Consider the following 21,106-nt stretch of genomic DNA (forward strand, 5'->3'; position numbering starts at 1 on the left):
CATGAGGTCAACCTACTGAGTCCCAGAACAACCTGAGCTCAGACTTTGTGTCAGTTTGAGAGAGCGGGGCAGACACTTCAACTTGAAACTCTCTTTAGTCCTATGAGCAGAAGTCATGAGTCCAGACAGTCCAGGCCAACCAGAAAAGCGCAAACTGCACAACAGGAAATAGCTCTTGGCTAGCTGTCAGAGAACTTGTAAGCTGATGAAAATTCAATCTATTTTAATTTTGAGTTTCTTAAAACGTAGAGTATGTGCAAGACCCTGGTTCAATCCAGCACCACAAAACAAAACTAACACAGCCTTAACTTAGCAAATTAACATGTCTGCTATTAAAACATCCCCCGACCCAAGCCTTTAATGAGCCTAGATCTCTTGTCATATTTCTGGGAATGTGACAGTCCTACCCAAGCCATATTTACCATCTTGTCCCTGTGGCTGGACATTGCCCTCAACTGGTCTGGTTGTGTTGCCTGGGCTGGCTGCCAAGTCCTGAGCTCAAGTGGCCCTCTTATCTCAGCCCAAGTAGCAGGAACTAAGCGGTATGTACCTGCCTCTCACCAAAGGTCAAGCATGACATCATCCTACAGCTCTATGCATAGGAACAATCTCTCCCCAAACAACCTGTGAGCTCATGAGCATGCAGGAACTCTGTTTCCAACATCTTTGCTTCCTCGATGCCTTGCCTGCAGTAGGCACTCAAAGAGTTACTGAATGAATGATCAAGAAAAGTACTTACCAGTCTCTTCAGGTCTCAAGTTACAGGGCCCGGATGGATTATACATCCAACCTAAGGTTAGACAACAACCTCATTTTGAAAAGGCATTATCTAGAGACAGAAGAGCTTAGAAAATTGAGCTTTTTAAACACTGGAGCCAGATTTCCATAGAAAGAAGAAAAATAATTTATTCCAAAAGATGTAGAAGTAAGAAATTCATCCTAAAAATAGTGCTTGGGGTACATCTGCTGGGGCGCAGCTTCTCTTGAGCAGGTACTCCTGACTGTCCCGCCGAGTCTTAGCTGTCTCGCAGCAATTCTTAAGCACATCGCTGACTCTCATGTTGTGAGCTGGCAAGAGCCATGTTCAAAGCTGCAGGCTTCAAGGCAAGAGTAACAGATTTCCCAGAACAGCACCTTTTCTCTCAGCGGAGTGCAGACACATCTCAGAGTCAGCTACGCAGGCACATAATTCAAAGTGTAAAAGAGGTGAAGGAAAAAATACTGTATGCAGAGGAAGGTCTTCCGTGTAAGGCAAGTAACACCCGAAGTAGGCTATCGAGGAAGGAGGTCTGGTGTGCAGGTGGTTCTGCATAGAAGGATTCTGTCTGTGACCTGCAAAACAGAACAGTTCTGGTAACTTAATGTCCTCTGATTCCTAGGTCCTTCACCCTCCTTCAAAAGTGTGGAAAGAGCAAAAGAGCTGGAGAGATGGCTCAGTAGTTAAGAGTACTGGCTACTCTTTCAGAGGACTTGGGTTCAATTCCCTGGCACAGTCGCAGAGGCTTACAACCATTTGTAACTCCAGTCCTAGGGGACCTGATGCTCTCTTCAGGCCATCAAGGGCACTACACGCACACGGTGCACAGACAAACATACTGAGGAAAACATCCATCCATACAGGATATAAGAAAGGGAGGGGGGGTGTAAGGACAGGGACAAGAACTAAAAGTGGCCAGGGCTACAGCACACATGCATCAAAACACCATACATATAAAATTTAAAATTGGAAGAGAGTGAAGAGCAGAGGAGAACTAGAAGGGAAAATTGGAAAGCAGCCAGGCCTGCAGCCCCGGCTACCCAGGAGACAGCAAGGAATCAGAAAGCTAGCTCAGCGACTTAGTGAGATCCTCTCTCAAATAAAAAGTGAGCACGGGATGTAGAAAGGATTACAGATAGCAGTTAAAAATATTTACCCAAAGCTGGGCATGGTGCACACAGTCCCAACACCCAGGAGGCTAAGGTGGCAGGTGCTGAATACGAGGCCAGTCTGGGCAATATAGTGAGACTCTGTCTCATCCTCCTCCCCCTAACACAAAGTTAACTTAAAAACTCAGAGGAAGAACTGGCTTACTCATCATACAGGTTTGAGTAGGTTTGAGAGCAGGTCCAATTACCAATAACGTTCCTCTCATATAACTACAGACAACAATGGGATTTGTCAACAGCAGGAGACCGGGAGCAGACTAACACAGAGCTGGGACTTCATGAGTTCCTGTGCTTTTCACTCCCCTCTCAGGGCAGTCAGCTAGATGCCAATATGGGCAACCTCCATTCTGCCTTTGCTGGCTTCCTGACTAGCAAGCTCCCTCTGTGTCGTACCTGCAGGACTCTAGGCTGCCTTTCAGGCTGTTCCCCGTTCTGACTACCCCAAGTACAGGTAACAACGGCAAGGCCACCCATTTAAGGATGACAAATGTTTAACGCCAGTATCTTCCCATGCTGGGCTGCTCAGTGGGAGCAGGACGTCCTTAAGGTGTCCAGTGGGGCTGGACAATGGCCCAGCAGTGGACAGGGCTTGCTGTTGGGCTGCAGAGGTGGCTCTGCATTAAAGCTGGGCTCGAAACCACAAAGACAAATGTTTGCTGCTCTTCCAGGAGCCGAGCTTGGTTCCCAGCAATGCCACCCAGATGGTCACAGCCACCTTCTGGAGTCCCAGTAAGTCCCAGTGCAGGATACTGCACCATATGCATCCAGCTCAAGATTTAATTAGAGGAGGTCTGGGGCTGTGCTTCCCTCGCAGAGGGCAGGACAGAGAGCATGCTCAGCATGCCCTGGACCCCCAGTTCAATCCTCAGCACCAGAAAACACAGAGGAAAATGGAATAACTCAAGGATGGTTTTTATAGTGTACTAGGAGAGGGGCACCAGGCTAAGGTGGCAAATGTCAGAACAGACTGTTCCTGTGGTCACTTTCTGTCCCTGGCCTGGGCTGGGAGAATAGCTGCTCTATAGACACTCTGTTCTAGGCCGATGATAGAGTTGGCTGGAGTGTGCAGATGTTTCTGTAGAAATCTTCTATGAACAGCACAGACTTCCTTACCCTCTGGACTTTGTAAAGATGTATATTATTTTTACTTATGTGTATATATGTGTATCTGTGTGTGTGTGGCGGGGTATGTGTTCATGTGTGCGCAGTGAGTGTGTGTGTGTGTGTGTGTGTGTGTGTGTGTGTGTGGCGGGGTATGTGTTCATGTGTGTGCAGTGAGTGTGTGTGTGTGCAGTGACCTCACAGTCCAGAAGAGGGCAAGGGATCTCCTAGAACTGGAGTTGCAGGAGGTTATGTGTGGTTCAGTCTGGGTGCTAGGATTTGAACTTGGGCTCTCTATAAGAAGAGCATCCATTCTTAACTCCTTGATCATCTCATCAGCCTTTCTTTTTGCTTTTTTTTTTTTTAACAAAGAATCACAAAGGAGAAAAATGACCTTCACTTTTTAATAAACACAAACAACTAGGAACTACTTTTTATTCAGCTTCATTGGTGACAGCTGAACTAGAGTTCAGTGTGGTGCTACAGGGTGTGGTTCTGTGGTTGAATGAGCTAGGAAGCATGGAATCCTCTCCATGATGGGGAAACGACTAGCTGTGGATAGAGCTAGAACAATCAACCCTGAATTCACAGTATTGTGTGAAAAACAAAGGAATCACTAAGATAGCCAAGAGAAAACCTGAGAACGGTGATGGGGGGAGGGACTGAGAAGCGGCAACTTAAAAATACCAAGGCAAAGTGGGGGTACACAACTTTAATCCCAGTCCCCAAGTGGATCTCCATGAGTTCAAGGTCAGTCTGGTCTACAGATCAAGTTCCAGTACAGCCAGGGCCACACAGAGAAACCCAGTCTTGTAAACAAACAAAAGCAAGGCGGTGGTGGTGGTGGCGCACACCTTTAATCCCAGCACTTGGGAGGCAGAGGAAGGAGGATTTCTGAGTTCAAGGCCAGCCTGGTCTACAGACTGAGTTCCAGGCCAGGGCTACAAAGAGAAATCCTGTCTTGAAAAACCAAAAACAAAGAAACAAACAAAAACAACAACAAAAAGCAAGCAAACAAAAAACAACCAACCACTAACCAACCAACCCAAAGCTAATAAAAAAATAACAACAAAAGGCCAGAATGAAGAAACCCATTCAAAAAAAGGATATGTGAATGAATTTCTCTGACTCTTGTTTTTAAATCTTTATTTATAGATTCAAATAAAATTTAGATAAAATTTCAAAGTATTCTTTATTATAATATGCAAAAGTACTCTTATTCAACTACAAGACTAAGCTAGTCAGAAGCATAGGCATTTAACCATTTAAGGGAATGTACCAAAAGAGCGGTTAACAACTAGAAAGCCACATGCATCTAGAGATGAAAGAACTCACTTAGAAACCATGGTCAGGAAGCAAGCTCAGGATTTGCAGGCCCAGCCCTGAAACATCCGAAGATTGATGGTGGAAGCTGAGGCAAAGCCAGGGCTATGACCAGAGACACATACTTGCTGACCTGCCTTCTAAGCACAGTAAATGAACAGGGCATCGGGAGGCAGAAGAGCTAAGTTAAAAACGTGGAAATAGCAGGCCTGGAACCTCCAGGTCAGGAGCAGAGAGAGAAGAAAGAAGGAAAGGAGGTCCAGGGCAGGCTGGGCAGGCCTTGAGGGAGGCCATGGTGGAGAGCTAGCTGCTCATAACATGCAGATCAAATTCTTCACGTTCCTGGTTTTGTGACTCAAGGGATCTTTGGAGACACTGACCAAAGCCATGAGCATATACCTTATGTCTTGAAGAATGTGCTATTAAAACTATTTATCTTAGGTTAAAGGAACAAAAGCTGAGCCCACCACAGCTCAGAGCTCTCCACAGCTTCTAAGCAAATGGCAGTCTTTCTCAGAGGTGCTCAGAAGCTGGAGAGACGGCTCAGTTTCTAAGAACACTGGCTACTTTCCTGAGTCTGGCTCCCAGCACCCACATGCCAGCTCATGCCAGTTCCAGGGAATCTGATGCCCACATCTAGCCTCCTCAGGCACTCCACAAATATGATGCATAGACACACATGCAGGTAAACATTCATACATATAAAAGTAAACTAAATATGCACATAAATAAGTCCTTTTAAAAAGCAGGCTAAGAATATGGCTCAGCTCTGCTCTGAACACTTGACACTAACTTGCATTTAATAAAATAACAGAGAAGAGAAATCAGATGACAAGGGACCCGCCACTCAGCCAGTGGACAAACTTTTGCATGCTGCCACTGTTTACCACCTGGTCTCAGCATCAAATGAGATCTGTAGCCTTGAGACAGCTTCCTCTTTGTTTTGGTCTCACTCTATAGCTTAAGCTGGTCTAGCCCAGGCTGGCTTTGAACTTATCATCCCCCTGCCTCTGAAATCAGTGCTGGAATTGTGGGCATATACCATTCCCAACCTTCAGCAGCTGCTCATCTCCCTCTCCCCAGAGCATTCTAAGACATCAGTTTTCAATAGTTTAGCCATTTCTTCCTGTTGCTAAGTGTTATTAGACTAAGAATACTCACTTTCTAATCTGTTGCAAGCCTGCCAATGAGCTTACTGTCATGAACCACACCCACAGGTCTATCAGAGGGCAAGTGGTAGATTTTAGCAGGTGCATCCCAAGGAATGACCTTGGGTCTTTAGGCTTGGCAGTGAGCCCTATTACCTCCTGCACCACCACTCTAAACTACACTGTAAAGGGGCAGGGTGATCATAGAACCTAAGAGGAACCGAGGGAGAATCCCTAAGATTCATGCAAAGGGACTGGTTTGCTCTACCCGTGCCCTAGTTCTTTGGACAGTCTGCTCTTCGGCTGTCTTTAAATGGCCGTGAACTTCTGAGGAAGAAGCCACAGCAAACGCGCTAAGCTGACTGGCTGGCAACGCTCACAGGAAGGGGCAAGGCATAGTCACCTCGGTGCCTGGGCACCGTGCGGCATGTCTTCATCCTCAAGGCCAGTGGTACTTCAGATACCAGATGGTTTCATTTTTCAACTGTGGTCCAAAGAGAGGATTGAGCTGCGCCAGAATTGCAATCAGCCAACTAAAATTCATGGGGGAACAAAAGCAGAGAGCTGTGAAATTGGCTAGAGTACAGCCGTTTTCATCTATGATGCAAAAACCATGTTAGGTCAATGTCAGTGTAGTCCATTCTGACCAAGCCTTCACTTACACACTGTTCTCCTGGGACCAGAAAATATTTCCCAAGTTGCTTTTTTCTTCATTTGAGACAATTCACAAAGCAGGGAGGCTCCATCACAGCTGAGTCTCTGCCTTTTCTCCATGACTGCATCACTGTGCTGAATACCTGAGATTTCCCAAATGCAAGACATCTTTGCCACCAAGTCTATTCACCCCCTCACAGTTTGTCACTATTAAGACTTCCAGGCAAAACATATTTATCTTCTTCAGTGTGCGGACATTAAGGTGCTATTTTAGGGGTTCCCACGAGGTGCCTAATCAACATCACTATAAAACATATCAAAGCATTTTGTGGGCTCTACCACACAGAGCCAAATGGCCATTTACTCCTGCATCTAAGTCACAAGGTGCACCTCCATGTTACCCACAAATTACAAAGGAAATACAAACATCTCACATTATCTCAGAAACTAAAACAGCACAGTTTCTTCTTATGCTGTTCACGAGGTTCTGTATACGCCATTTTATATCTGATAAGGTAATTCACAGGCCCAGTGACATCTGAGAACCAGGCTAAGGACAAAAGCAAGGAATAACAAGAAAAGAAGCCTGCAGGTGTCCGGCTATTCAGCCATTCTGTCTTACTTACTGAACAAATATTTAATGAGCAATTACTAGGTCCCAGGCCCCAGCAGCACAGGGAAGATGACACGTCGGTCTCCTTGGAGATCTTATGTAATATCAGACAGTAACTGCTCTAGGGAGAGGAAAAGCAGGGGAGTGGGATACAAACGGGGCTGAAAGGGTGGCTAAGCAAGAAGGGAACATCTGAAGAGACTGGACTGATGCTAAATTCATACTGCCTTTAGTTCCAGATTGTCTATGGAGGGGAGGAGTAGGGGTATGTGGGGGGGGGGGATGTGTACAGAGTACTGGTAAACAGGCCCTAGAAGAATGAGTGTCAGTGGCATAACCCCATGTTATCAATCTCTTGGATGTAGTCTGGGGAGTTGCTTTCTGAGGAAGAGGAGACAGATAACCATGGTGGTCTCTTCTTAAACGCCTGTCCAAGAAGGGGACCAGCCAAACCCAACTGGGCCATTACCAGGCTGGGTCTCTTCTTCCTTTGGCTGTCCTTTTTTGGAATCCTTCCAATCATAAGACCAAAAAGCTGATTGTAATCACTAATGGAGAGACTGCTGGAGAAGCAGCCAGCACAGTGCCAGGAGCTGGCGCCCACAGACACAAGGTGTGTGCAGCTCCCCAACCCACAAAAGGTTGTTTTGTGATGAGAAACATGATACAGAAGGAAACCAGGCCAAAACAGATACTTTAAGCTGAGTCACTTTACAAACAAAGAGTTAATTCAGATGAGAGTCTCTGATCACCCTTAGAACTAGGGTATTAAACATAAACACAACACCAAACCTATCAGTAAAGCTTCATACAGACAGACAGGCAGGCAGACAGACAGACACATACACACACAGAGCGGTGGGGGAGCGGACAACACAGGAGGACACTGTACTGCAGAAAAGCTCTGTGGCTAAAGAGTCATGGAAAATTCCACCCAAGCCCAGGGTTTCCCTATTTCCCAGCAGGAGAGCAAGCTGCCTGCAGGAACAGCTCTGTGTTTCATAAGAGACTGAGCTAACTGGCAACGCTTAGAAACATCAAATTAAAAAGATAAATTAGAGCCCACGCTGTCCCCGTCGTCCTTCCTCACCAAGAGTGTACAGTAAGCAATTAAAACATCATCTCAGGGATGGGCAGATGGATCAGTGGTTAAGGTCAGATGCTGCTCTTCCAGAGGACCCAAGCTTGCTTCCCAGCACCCACTCTGGGCAGCTCACCATTGCCTGTAACTTCTAATCCAGATGCGACACCCTCTTCTGGTCTCTGCACTAACATACATACAGAGACAAGACAAACACCTCCCAGCATTTCAGGGGTGTAGTGTGTGTGTGTCAACCTCAGACTAGTCATCCAGGAGCTTTTCTGAAAATCCTTGGAGCGGAACAGAAAGAGAAAATTCAAGCATTACTAGGTAAGGGAAAGGCTGGTTGAAAAATCTCTCACTAGCAGCACAATTCGCAAAGCTTGCTGGGAAGAATACCTCCATAGAGACAACACTCTTTTTGTACAGAGATATTTCAAATAAGAACATTAAACTAGGAATGAACTATGCAGAAGGTCAAAGCATATTTGACCTTTGACCTTTGCCTTTAATCTTATCCCTTTCTTAGCTGTAATCTGTGACTTCCTATGGTTCTCACCAACAAGATTAGGAGGTTTGTTTATAGTTAAAAATGTCTTAACTTCCCTGTGCCTGGAGCCACTTTTAACCTACAGCTTAAGAACCCATCTACGTTCTCATTTACTACAAGAATCCTTTAAAAATGGCAGCTCAGAAGCTACCAATATCAAATATATCACTATGGCTAAGACACAATCATGAGATACTGTCTCATGTAGCCCAGGCTGGCCTTGAACTCCTTTAAGTAGACAAAGACGACCCCCCCCCCCCCCCCCCCCCCCCCCCCGCCCAGGTGCTGGGACCATAGGCTTGTTCACCAGACACTGTTACTCCCCAGAAACAGCCTGGCAGAACCTCTTTCTTGATAAACACCAACTTTTCTTCAAAATTGACTCAACCTAAAATTCTTCACAGGAGCCTGGCTATGAGTGACAACTGAGAGGAGGCCTCTGAGAGAACTGCAGGCACCTGCAGGAGGCAGCATGTAGCTGGTTCTGTCTCCTGCGTTCGTGTCACCACACTGTACTTACAGTTAAGGAACCTCGGGCAGAGGCAGGCTAAGTGACTTATGGATGTTCACAATACCAGGTAGGCAGAACACACAGCAGAATACCAGAAGTGAGGTCCAACTAATCTGAAGACTGGCCTTTGAGGTACTTTAAGTGAGGACTGAAGTTTAGCTAGATCTAAATTGATTGTGGATTACAGAAGTAAGAATCCAGCGTTTGGTGCCTGTCCAAAGTAAAGAATAACAATTAGAAGCAAGAACAAATGAAGGCCACTTTGCTCACTCAAGTTAGTCTTTGGAAGCTTCCAGAGTTTAACATACCCTCCCTGTCCTGCATTTTTTGAAGGGTGGATCTCATTATCTTGCCCAGCTTCTTTCAAAGTCCTAGACTCAAGGGAGTCTCCTAAGTAAAAAGTAAGTCACCATCCATCATCCATTCAGCTTGTAGCAGTGGGATAACTTGTTTTGTTTTGTTTTTCCAAACTGTTCGGAAGATAGACAGAGCCCAGGGCCTTGCCCACAGTAAGTAAGTCCTCAAACACAGACCTACAGCCCTAGCCCCCAACACTATTTTCAATGTTTCAAATCAAAGGGGAAGAAAAAAAATCAATCTCAATCCCCCCACCACAACTCAAATACATACCACAACACAACACAACCTGTTAGGGAAAGGCCTGGAGAAATAAGACAGGCTATTCCCATTGACATTTTAGAGGGAATTCCCTCTCCAACCAGCTGAGTGAACTCAGCACCTGTCCTTCTGGCTACCTACAGACTTAAAATTTCCCTCTAAAGCTGATAAACATACAGAGCTTTGGAAGGCAGAGAAGCCGCAGTGACCTGATGGGAGCAGTGGAGGGAGGAAGGGCCTGTGCTCTGGCCGAAACCCGGCTTGTTGTGTAACCAGAAGGAACGAGCTGTACCCTTCCGCTTGCCCAAACGGTTCCACATGGTTCCACAGCCCAGAGGCCTAATAACCATCAACTGAGAGGCGCCTGTGTGAGCAACCGAGGTGGCACAGCGACAGCTAGGGAGCTACAGAACTGGGGTGGATGCAGGGCAAACGCAAGCTCCTCATTTTAGAGGGCTACTGGATTGAAAGCAGGGCCTACAGATGCCGGGCAAGCACTCTATCACTGAGATACACCCCAGACTTTCATCGCTGTTATTATTATTATTATTTTCTCCTTTGGGTTTTTGAGGCAAGGTTTCTCTGTGCCCTGGCTGTCCTGAAACTTTCTGTGGATCAAGCTAGCCTCGAACCCATAGAGATCCGTCTGCTTCTGCCTCCCCAGTGTCAGGATTAAAGGCATGCACCACTACTCCCAGCTATTACTATTTTTCATTTTGAGGCAGGGTTGCAGTAAATTTGTCCAGGCTGTTCCTGAACTCGCTGTGTAGCTCAGCTGGCTAAAGTGGCCCCACCTATTCCGCAATCGCTCTCAGGGGCCCGGTCATGTCAGGCTCTGAGGATGCTGAGATGCTGGCTGAAGAGCCTGATCTACCAGGGAGGGAAAGGAGTGTGCTCCCCACAGTCAGCCCAGTGCCCCTGGCTCAGCTGGCAGAATTCCCCAAGCCTAGAGTACACTGTTCAGCACAGGAGCTGTACGCAGCCCTCAAATAATCCTGCTTAGTGCTTTTGTTTCACATACAGAAGGAAGAACAGGGAAGGGAACATGGGTGCGGCCTAGCTCCTGGGGAGGCACAGCTTCCTTGATGGAATGGGGAAATCCAGTCAGGGATGGCTTCTCCATCCTCAATCCTCCTAGCCCAGGCCAAAACAGGAGTGACCTCTGCCGGTAGGTGACAGCAGAAACATATGCAAGTGCCCATAGCATCAAAACCTCTCTCCAATTGAATGGCACAAACACTTTGAAAGGCAGGAAGCCATACTGAAACTACCAGAAAATAGAGAGATTTGGTACTGGACAGCATTGAATTTTCACTCTAAGCTGCCAGAAGGGCTGTAGGCAAGTGACCTTACAAGCCCAGCTTGTTTGCATTGTAAAACAGAGCCAAAATTCTTGTCTCCAAGTGTCAGAAATTAAAGAGATAAGAGGGGCTCTTGCAGTGGCTGGCAAGCCCTTGCTTTTCTTTATCTGTGAGACAGCTTAAAATGTGCCCAAGCTACAGAAGGAAGCCCAAGAGATTGACTCTGGAGTTTCTCAGAGGCTGTGCCACTGGGCCATTTGCAGCCTCTACCCTTACTCACATGCCTGATCCCACAGCTGACAGATGTCTAAGATATCTCCCACATCTCCCAGGCTCCCTCTAACACACAGTGCATGTGACAGATGCCCCTGTAGATGGTGTCATGCCAGACCGCAGGCTCAGACAGGGGCATGTATGTTCCTGGGTAATCGGGTAACTTCTGAAAAGGTGCGCTGCCTGGCTTAACTCACTGCTCTCAGATGGTAGCAAGGAGACACGACAGACTTCCTATCCTAACCCTTAAAATGAGCTTGAAATCTTCTCTTCTCTTCTCTTCTCTTCTCTTTTCTTCTCTTCTTTATCTCTCTCTTTTTTTTTTCCTGCTCTCTCAGAGGACAGAGCTGAGGAGACAATGAGGGCACGGGCTGGAGGCCACGGGTAGGCGTGAGAACACTGTGAGAAGCTCGTATGGGCTCTCTGAGCTGAAGTTCTTGGCCTGGCAGTTAACTTTTTTGCAGTTTTTCCAACACAGAACCACAACACCACCCCCCCCCCATGGAGCACACGCTCCAGAGACTGGCACAGGGGCACTCTGCCCTCCTGACTACCATCTGGATCATCCACTGCCTGGCAGCTCTAAACCAACTTAGGCCTGGCTTTATCAATGAATGCAGCTCCCTCATAGGCTGAGCCCTCCCTTTCCATCTAAGGTTTTCCTTTCTTCCTCCTTCAAACTCTTTCCCTCTAGTGCTGGGGGTGGAACCCACAGCTTCTTGCATGCTAGACTAATGCTCTGCCCCTTAGGCACAACTCTATAACTACTAAAGGGTGAACAGGGCCAGAAAGATGGCTCAGGAGGTGGCAATGCCTGCTGCTAAGCTTGACAGCCTGAGTTTGATATGGCCCCTCCCTCCAGGACCAGAAACCATTCTAAGATGTTCTCTGACCCCTGCTAAATAAATAAAGGTGAGGGGAAAAACTAAAGGGTGAAAGGAATTACACACAAAGGAGATGTTGCCACTGGCTTTCAAGACAGAGGGCAGATTGGAATGTGAGTGGTCTGCAGGGCAGGGCGGTGGCTAGCTAACAGCCAGTGAGGAAACAGGGACTCCAGTCTTATTACCACAAAGAACTCAATTCTGGCATAGCCTGAGGACTTGGCAGAGAACACCAGGCTCCAGATGAGAAGACACAAACATGTTTTCTATTAACTGGCTGCCAACCTTACCACTGTGGCCCCTTTGCTACCAAAGGAATACGCCCTAATTTTGCCAATTTTAAACTCGAAATCTCTTCCCTTTCTTCCCCACAGGACTTCAAGACAACTTATTTTCCAAACTGGGCTTTTCAAACCAAAGTTTCTAAGGAGCCCTTTGTGTGTGCTAGAGATTGAAATTGGGACCTCACAATACAAATGCAGCACAGTCCCAGCTCCAACAATCCCCTTATCTGCCATAGTATAATGGGAAAGATTCTTTAAAAAATAAATTATTTATTTATTTTATGTATATGAGTACACTGTAGCTGTACAAATGGTTGTGAGCATTCATGTGGTTGTTGGGAATTGAATTTTAGGATCTCTGCTCGCTCCAGTCAACTCTGCTCACTCAGTCCATGACCACTCTGGCCCAAAGGTTTATTTATGATTATACATAAGTACACTGTAGCTGTCTTTAGATGTGCCAGAAGAGGGCTTCAGTTCTCATTATGGGTGGTTGTGAATCACCGTGTGGTTGCTGGGATTTGAACTCAGGACCTTCAGAAGAACAGTCAGTGCTCTTACCAGCCAAGTCATCTCACCAACCTGAAAGATTGCAATATATGCCTCCATACAGCAGGTAATGACACCACGCTGGGCCCCACCCCATGGTCTCACTTCCCCGATTCATAAGCATCATAAATGTGCCTAGGAGAGAAATGAAGCAATCCTCAGATGGCAAATTAAGTGATGGTGGCTCTCCAGGGAAAGAACAAAGTGGTTGTAGGGCCTTTTACCTGCAGACCTCTCCAGGCTAAGAAACACCAAAGCCTGGGGCCCACCTGAAGCAGCAGAGAGTCTGAGAAACCTAAACATCACTCAAGAAAGTTGGAACCCCCAAAGCCTTTTATTGTGAATCATGAATTAATCAGACAGAGGACTGGTAAGATGGCAGAGGTCAGAGCTACTTGTTGTCAAGCCTGACAACTTGAGTTTGATGTCCATAACTCACAGGGTGGAAGGAAAGAATGGACCCCCGAGGACTGTCTTCTGAGTCCCACACACCTGTTCTATCGCAAATACATAAATTAAACATGTATCTATTAATGTTAATAGATGATGTGTAAAGGTGGTGGCAGTGTGTGCTTGAGAGTGTGCGCATGTGTGTGTGTATTACCAAGATAGCTTAGTAGTTAAAAGTACTTGCTGCTCTTCCAGAGGACTCAAATTGAGTTCCCAGCAACTATACTGAGTAACTTAAAACCAACCTCCTGTAACTCCAGTTCTAGGGTATCCAGTGCCCTCTTCTGGCATCCACAGGCACTCATGTACACAAGCACACACACACACACACACACACACAGACACACACACACACAAATTAATTTTTTTTAAATTAAGTGGTCTTAAATTTAAAAGTCACTAACATTCAGTTAATATTATTTAAAAAACAAGACAGGCACAAAAACCTGATGAAATAATCAAAACAATAGAGTTAGCATGCTAATAATTATATTGATTTTATATATTTAGAAGACTTTCATAAGATAAAGACTGCTGGATGTACAGAGCCATGTACCTGCAATCCTAATACTTGGGAGGCTGAAGCTGGTAGTTCAAGGCTAGCCCGACTATGTAATCAGGCTTGTCTCAACAAACTGAAACTAAATTAAACTAAAAGGCAAAGAGCCCCAGCACTGACTAGGCATACAGACTAAGTTCCAGGCCAGGACGGCTACATAGTAAGACCCTGTCTCTACAAGAAAAGGGGGAGAAGATCAACAGAAGACACAGTCAGGAAGGAAATTCATATTCAGTAGCAAAACTATTTTTAATATAAAAGCCAAAACAAAATTTAATGAAGCAAGGAAGTTCTGAAAACCTGGTAAAGCTCAGAAGGCAGAGGTAGGAGGGTCAGGAGTTCACTGCCAGCCTGGGCTACCCACTGAGACCCTCCCCTCTCTCACAAACCAGAAGCAGCAAGGGAATGGTACAAACACCGAGAGTGTGGCTGCGCCGTGGACTGGGCAAGACTCTGGGTTCAATCCCTAGCACTGAACTAGAAAGACAACTGAGACCTGGGCCGCAGCGACTGCCTGTTGTCAGTGGGAGCACAGTCAGCCTGACCTTGCAGTGCCAGCAGCTAGAGGGGCAATAGTGCCTAAATGCCCACACCTGACACTGCCTACCTAGCACTGTGGAAGTCTGCAGACCCAAGGCCTACCTTGGGTAGAAAATAAGTTCAATGAGTCTATAGAAAATAAGTTCAATGGATCTCCTATCTTTGCTTATCCCAGTTTTGCTAGAAATCCAAACCTCCCAGGTTCACCCGTCATGATCCAAACCTCATTCCCTTGGGGTTGGAGTGAGCTCTGCACGGAGGGTGTGCGTAGGCCCCAGCTCAGACTCTAGCACTGCAGAAACAAATCCACCCCAGGCTGCTCCAAGTCTCATCACTCACTCAACCTCTTCGGAGTCCTCACCCCGTGGTCTGTGTAGCTCTAATTACCTGCCTCAGTCACATCTCTTTTCTGGTATTTTCCACTGCTTCCAGGTGACGCTGGCTCCTCCCCAAGCTCTCTCAAGCAGAAAGCTGACTAGCCTTGGGCGATGACCTCAGAGATGTCTTTGCTTCCCCCTGTGCTACCTTCAGACAGTTCCCCTCGTCTTGAGCACGTGGCTGGTTTTCCACCAGTCAGCCCTTCCGCTTTTGCAGTCCAGGCTCCCGATGCAGAAGCTGTGCTCTGTGGCCCTTCTCAGCCACACTTCATCTGAACAGTAACCTGCCTCAGTTATGTGGGTCCTGCTCCAATATACCCACAGACCCTGGGTCACAGATAACCAACCTTATCCCAGTTTCCTAGGCGCACACACACCTATGGGAACACTGAAGTTCCATACACTGAAGTCAGGAACAGAAAGAAATCAGCAAGATACCAAAGTGAAAGATATTGGATCTCTCTTGAGGGAATCAAGACCAATACTAATATTTTGGGGCTGCAGCTGATCTTGAGTGACTGAACTATGGCAATCAGAGGCCCAGGAAAGAGAGAGGAGACTATGCCACATGTCAGTGTCAGCACTGCTCAGGTTTGACTGCCCAATTCTCTCTCTCTCTCTCTCTCTCTCTCTCTCTCTCTCTCTCTCTCTCTCTCTCTCTCTCTCTCTCTCTCTCTCTCTCTCTCTGTTTCTGTCTCTGTCTCTCCCTCTCCCTCTCCCCCCCACCTTCCTTGAGGTCAGAGTTTCTTTTTTATTATCATTTTTGGGTTTTTTTTTTGTTTTTCGAGACAGGGTTTCTCTATATAGCCCTGGCTGTCCTGGAACTCACTCTGTAGACCAGGCTGGCCTCGAACTCAGAAATCTACCTGTCTCTGCCTCCCAAGTGCTGTGATTAAAGGCGTGCACCACTACCGCCCGGCGAGGTCAGAGTTTCTTAATACTGGCACTACTGAATAAGTTCTGGACCACAAGCTTGTTCACAGGAACAAGGGAGAAGTGTCTAGGTCAGAACACAATGTTTATTTATCAGCACCCCTAGCTTTTACCCAAGGATGCCAATGGGAGTGCCAATGCAGCACCTCCTCAGGAACATATCCACCAAGTACAAGGTGCCACACCTCTGTGGCTCATATTCACACAAACTAGGAAATCAGTAAGACAATCAGGGAAGTGAGATGCACAGGATACTTGGTGAGACAGAGGAATTACATATGGGGCATGGGAACTTATGGTGGCTCTGTCTAACGACGTGGTGGTTATAGAATATACTACGTTTGCCTCAAAATAACCTGAGGTAGAAGAGAGCCTTGAGGGGTGAAACAGACTTGCCTGTAAGTTGGTAATTTTTGAAAACTGTAAAATTACAGAGAGACTATAGTAGGTTTAGAAAGTCAGAATCAGGCTGAGCATGAATTCCTAATCCCAGTGCTTGCAAGAAAGAGACAGATGAGTCTCTGTGAGTTGAGGCTAGCCTGGTCTACATGGTAAATGCCAAGGCAGACAGGGGCACAGGGAGGGACCCGCTGTCTCTTTGTAGTTGACACATGAACGTGCTCTTTCCCCTACAGCTAGCTACTGTAAGAATACCATTCCACTTGTTCCATGTTAGACTTCCACCACGGAGGCTAAGCCATCAGCTGGAAACCCTTTTAGTATCTAACCAAAACGAGCCAAAAGGTGAAGAGAAAACTTCAGCCAACGCCACCAACAAGCTTAGTGATGGCTCAGCCAGGCACCTTGTAGCACCTGTAGGACATTTTACAGAAATCTAAAGTCTCGCTTAGGAGTCACTGAAGGGGTGTGCAGAAAGCCAGCGAGCGTCTCGGTAGTAAACTCTCCTCATTACACACTTTGTTAGAAAACCTTAGTGCCGAAGCCCCAGCGTACTAGATATTGTAGGTGCAGAGGCACAGAGGGAACCAGCCTTTCAGCTCAAGATGGATTGGAATTGCTGTTTCCTGTTTATGGCTACACTAAACAATACTCTGGCCAGCACCATTTCCACCCCCATCATATGAGCAAAATTTCAGGGAGCTAGAAAGATCTCCATGAAAAGAGAATGCAGGGACATGGTGGCTCATGCCTGTAACCCCACCTTTAGGAGCACCCTAGTTTCATTTCTGCTGCTGTGAAAAAAAAAACCAACAGAAGCAACTTAGAGGAGAGAGGGTTTGTTTGGCTCTCAATTCCAGGGCATAGTCTGTTATGACAGGGGAGACGAGGCAGCATGAACTGAGAGTGCATATACGGGCTAGTCAGGAGCAGAGACAGAGCGTGCCTGTGAATTCTGTTCTCAGCCCACTTTCTCCACTCTCCCACTGTCAGGGATACAAGCCTGAAGCAGGTGCAGTCCACATGCCGGGGTGTGGGGAGGGCAGGGGGTGTTTTCCTGCCTCAATTAACCTAAGAAATTTCCCATGGGCCTGTCCATAGGCCAACCCAACCCAACCCAAATAATTCCTCAGTGAGACTCCATGCGCAGGGTATTCTAGTGTATGTGTCAAGTTGGCTATGTGGGGAGACTGAGACAAGAGGGTTACTGTGAGTGTGAGGTCAGCCTGGGTTACACAGGAAGTTCCAGACTACCTCTGCTACAGTGTGACATTGTGACAAGAAAGAAATCGAACGAGGATATTCCTAAGGGGCAGCTTTCCTTTGGTGTGTGCAGTCTATGTTTAACAAAGAAGAAATCATAGCCAAGAGTTGATTAAAACTCGGGTCTTTTTTTCCCTCTGCAATTTGGCTCGGTCCATATTCTACAGGAAAGGAGGGAGTGTGGAGAATGGTGAGACACATCTTTAAACTAGCTCGACCACTTCTCCACTCCTGACAACAGAAGAACAGCATCCATTCCAACGTGGGCTGAGGGAAAAAGTTACCCTACACATACAAAGTCAGTTTTCATCTAATAGTGTATCAATCCATTCAGACAGAGGCAAGCCAGTATTCTTTGATACAGCTTATAATGGTTTTTAAAAATCTATCCTTCTTCTACCTCTACCTCGTTATAATCCTGGTTCCATTTCTGTTCATCAGATAAACAATTGTGTTAAGACGGAATGAGTAGAGGTGTGCACCCTTCTATCCCAGACCTTGGGGGACAGAGACAAGCAGATCTCTGTGAGTTCAAAGCTAGCCAGGACTATAGTGAGACTGTGCTCAAGAGAAAATGTAAAAATAAAAATTTATATATTTAGTATTATGTATTTATTTAACAATCCTATTTATTTAATATATATAAAACAAAAAATGAAAGAACGACTTTATTCAGGGATGGGGGCTCAGGGTTTACAAGGCCCTGGGTTCAGTCTTTAGTACCACACCTCAAAAAAAATGTTTTTTAAAAGCAGGTTAGAGACAGAGATGGCTGAGCAGGTAACAGCTGTTAAAAAAAAACAAAACAAAACAAACAAACAAACAAAAACCAAAAACACCCTACTTCACATTTTAGCCTGGTAGTGGTAGCCCAACACACCTTTAATTCCAGCACTTAGGAGGCAGTCAAGCAGATCTCTGTGAGTTCAAGGCTAGCCGGGTCAGCCAGGGCTGATACACTGAGAAACCTTTCCCCATAACAAACAATCCAAAAAACCCAAGTACTTGATGCTCTTCTATAGAGCCCAGTTTTGATTCCCAGCATCCACACAGTGGCTTAAAGCCAGCTATAGCCTCAGTCGTAGAGGATCTGCATGTGTATAATAATAACAAATGTTTTTAATTAAAAAAAAGATATTACATTCATGTAAGATTGTAATAAGTAGACTTAAATACTTCACAATAGTAAGATATAAAGTAGTATAATTATAAGCTCCAGATAATTGTAAGTGTTACATTCACAGCAATTAAATTACATTTGTTCTCCTGTCTTCAGCTCTTACCTAACACACTAAGCACTTGAAAATGTGAAATTCTGTGCATATTCAATTTGAGGATACTATTTGAAGATATTAAACAAATATTACGTGCCAATGACCCATAATGTGTCAATTAACACATTATAAATACCAAGAATATCTGCTTTTAAGAACAACTATGTGGGCTGGCGAGATGGCTCAGCACATAAGAGCACTGACTGCTCTTCCAAAGGTCCTGAGTTCAGATCCCAGCAACCACATGGTGGCTCATAACCATCCGTGATGAGATCTGACGCCCTCTTTTGGTGCGTCTGAAGACAGCTACAGTGTATTACACCGGAGCAAGTGGGGCTAGAGCGAGCAGAGGTCCTGAGTTCGATTCCCAGCACCCACATGATGGCTCACGGCCATCTGTACAGCTACAGTGTACTCATACACATAAAATAAATAAATAAATCTTTAAAAAAACCAACTATGTATAAGAGACAAGATACTTACAAGAGATAGCAGCAAACTGAACAGGTCACCAACATGGTGATAATAACTCTAAAAAAGAAAAAAGAAAAAGCCAATATTAGACATTGGTGAGCACTCAGACCTTGCACAATGGTTTACAGCCCTTCCTGCTCTCGCAGACTGCACACCAGACCACGGTCCTGTACTTATCCAAACATCCATTATATCACAGTTTGCCCCAGGGTTACTAAGGAAAGGTATAAGTACATAATCAAACACGTGTGCTGAAGGAAGTATGCTGACACCACAGTCTGATGAGAAACTGAGAAGTCTGGACCAACAATTCATTTTGACAGAACTGCTGTATTTGACAATATTCTTGGCAATGGATTAACACTGCTAAAACTATGCTCACTAGCTGGACCTCTCCCCACCTCTATTTATTTATAAAAAGTTGGGTCTCCGACCAGCTGAATTTCAGCATCTCTAAAACTCAACTCAGTAACTCCTGCTCTTGCAGAGGGCCCAGTTCAGTTCCTAGAACTCACAATTGCACTTAACTCCAACTTCAGGGGATCCGATACCTCTGGCCTCTACGGGTACCCACAAGCATGTGCATATACACATGTGTAAACACACACACATTTTAAAAATAATAAAAATCAAGTACTCCACTTCTGAATCTTAGTCCCCAAGGATAGGGTATGGCTCAGTGGTAGAGCAAACGCAAGGGAAGCCTAGGGTCCAGTCCAGACACAGTACTCCTCATAAGCACTGTCCTTTCCCCTAACTAATCTACTCTTAACCCTCACCTCCTGCTCGAGCTTCCCCTGCTGAGCACGCCCACCCACGTTGTGGATCTGTCCTTCGAAGCAGCTCCCTCTCCAGTGGATCTCTTTCTTTCCCTTCATTTGCTAGCAAGAAAATTCACTGCTTTGGTTTGCTTAACTTATTCCAGGCAGATTCAAAACTTTCTCCCAGTCCTTTTATTCTCTCCACAGTCATTCAGATTAATCTTTCAGAAATATCTTCTCATCACACTCTTCACGGAAGGCTATTTTCCACAGTGGTGACTGCCACACCCCAGGAGCAAACAAGTCAAATGTTAGAATGCCTGCTTATTTTTGCTAAGCCTTTAGAAGCTCTGTGTTCGCATTTCCTGTGGTTAAGCTATTGACACTGATACATTCCTTCACTGCACTGACCTACCTGAGCACCCAGGGTATATCGTGCTCTAGAGAAGTAGCAATGAATTAAGCTGACTTAAGACATCTACCCTGGTGGCTGGAGCGATGGCTCAGGGTTCAAGAGCACTGGCTGTCATCCTTAAGACAGTCACCAGAGAGAAGATACAATCCACAAACCACAAGAAACTCAGGAAGAAGGAAGACTAAAGTGTGGATACTTCCATCCTTCTTAGAAGGGGGAACAAAATACCCATGGAAGGAGTTGCAGAGACAAAGTGTGGAGCAGAGACTGAAGGAAGGACAATCCAGAGACTGCCCCACCTGGGGATCCTTCCCATTTACAATCACCAAACCCAGACACTATTGTGAATGCCAGCAAGTGCTGGCTGACAGGAGCCTGATATAGCTGTCTCCTGAGAGGCTCTGCCAGAGCTCGACTAATACAGAAGTGGAGGCTCACAGCCATCCATTGGACTAAGCACAGGGTCCCCAATGAAGGAGCTAGAGAAAGGACCCAAGGATCTGAAGGGGTTTGCAGCCTCATAGGAGGAACAACAATCAACAATATGAACTAACTAGTACTCCCAGAGCTCCCAGGGACTAAACCACTAACCAAAGAGTATGCATGGTGGGACTCATAGCTCCAGCTGCATATGTAGCAGAGGATGGCCTAGCCGGTCATCAATGGGAGGAGAGGCCCTTGGTCCTATGAAGTCTCAATGCCCCAGTGTAAGGGAATGCCAGGCCCAGGAAGTGGGAGAGGGTGGGTTGGTGAGCAGGGGGAGGGCGGAGGGAATGGGGGCTTTTTTTTAGGAGTGGAAACCAGGAAAGGGGATAACATTTGAAGTGTAAATAAAATATCTAATT

General features: G+C 46.0%; 1 protein-coding gene across 2 annotated transcripts in view; it reads right to left on the reverse strand.

Annotated features, from left to right (window-relative positions):
* Positions 1-880: 880 nt before the first annotated feature.
* The window catches only part of Atp6v0e1 (ATPase H+ transporting V0 subunit e1), a 25,199-nt gene continuing 4,973 nt past the window's right edge, over positions 881-21,106 (reverse strand). Inside the window, exons 2-4 of one of the 2 annotated variants that reach the window (XM_031352826.1) lie at positions 19,095-19,142; positions 5,902-6,031; positions 881-1,332 (exon numbers count right to left, since the gene is read on the reverse strand). In XM_031352826.1, the coding sequence (XP_031208686.1) occupies positions 5,938-6,031; positions 19,095-19,142 (142 nt within the window). In that variant the 3' untranslated portion in view covers positions 881-1,332; positions 5,902-5,937. The remainder of the gene's footprint in view (positions 1,333-5,901; positions 6,032-19,094; positions 19,143-21,106) is intronic. The other variant, XM_031352825.1, reaches the window with a different exon arrangement.

The sequence above is a fragment of the Mastomys coucha genome, unplaced genomic scaffold, assembly GCF_008632895.1.
Source record: "Mastomys coucha isolate ucsf_1 unplaced genomic scaffold, UCSF_Mcou_1 pScaffold5, whole genome shotgun sequence".
Taxonomy (NCBI): Eukaryota; Metazoa; Chordata; class Mammalia; order Rodentia; family Muridae; genus Mastomys; species Mastomys coucha.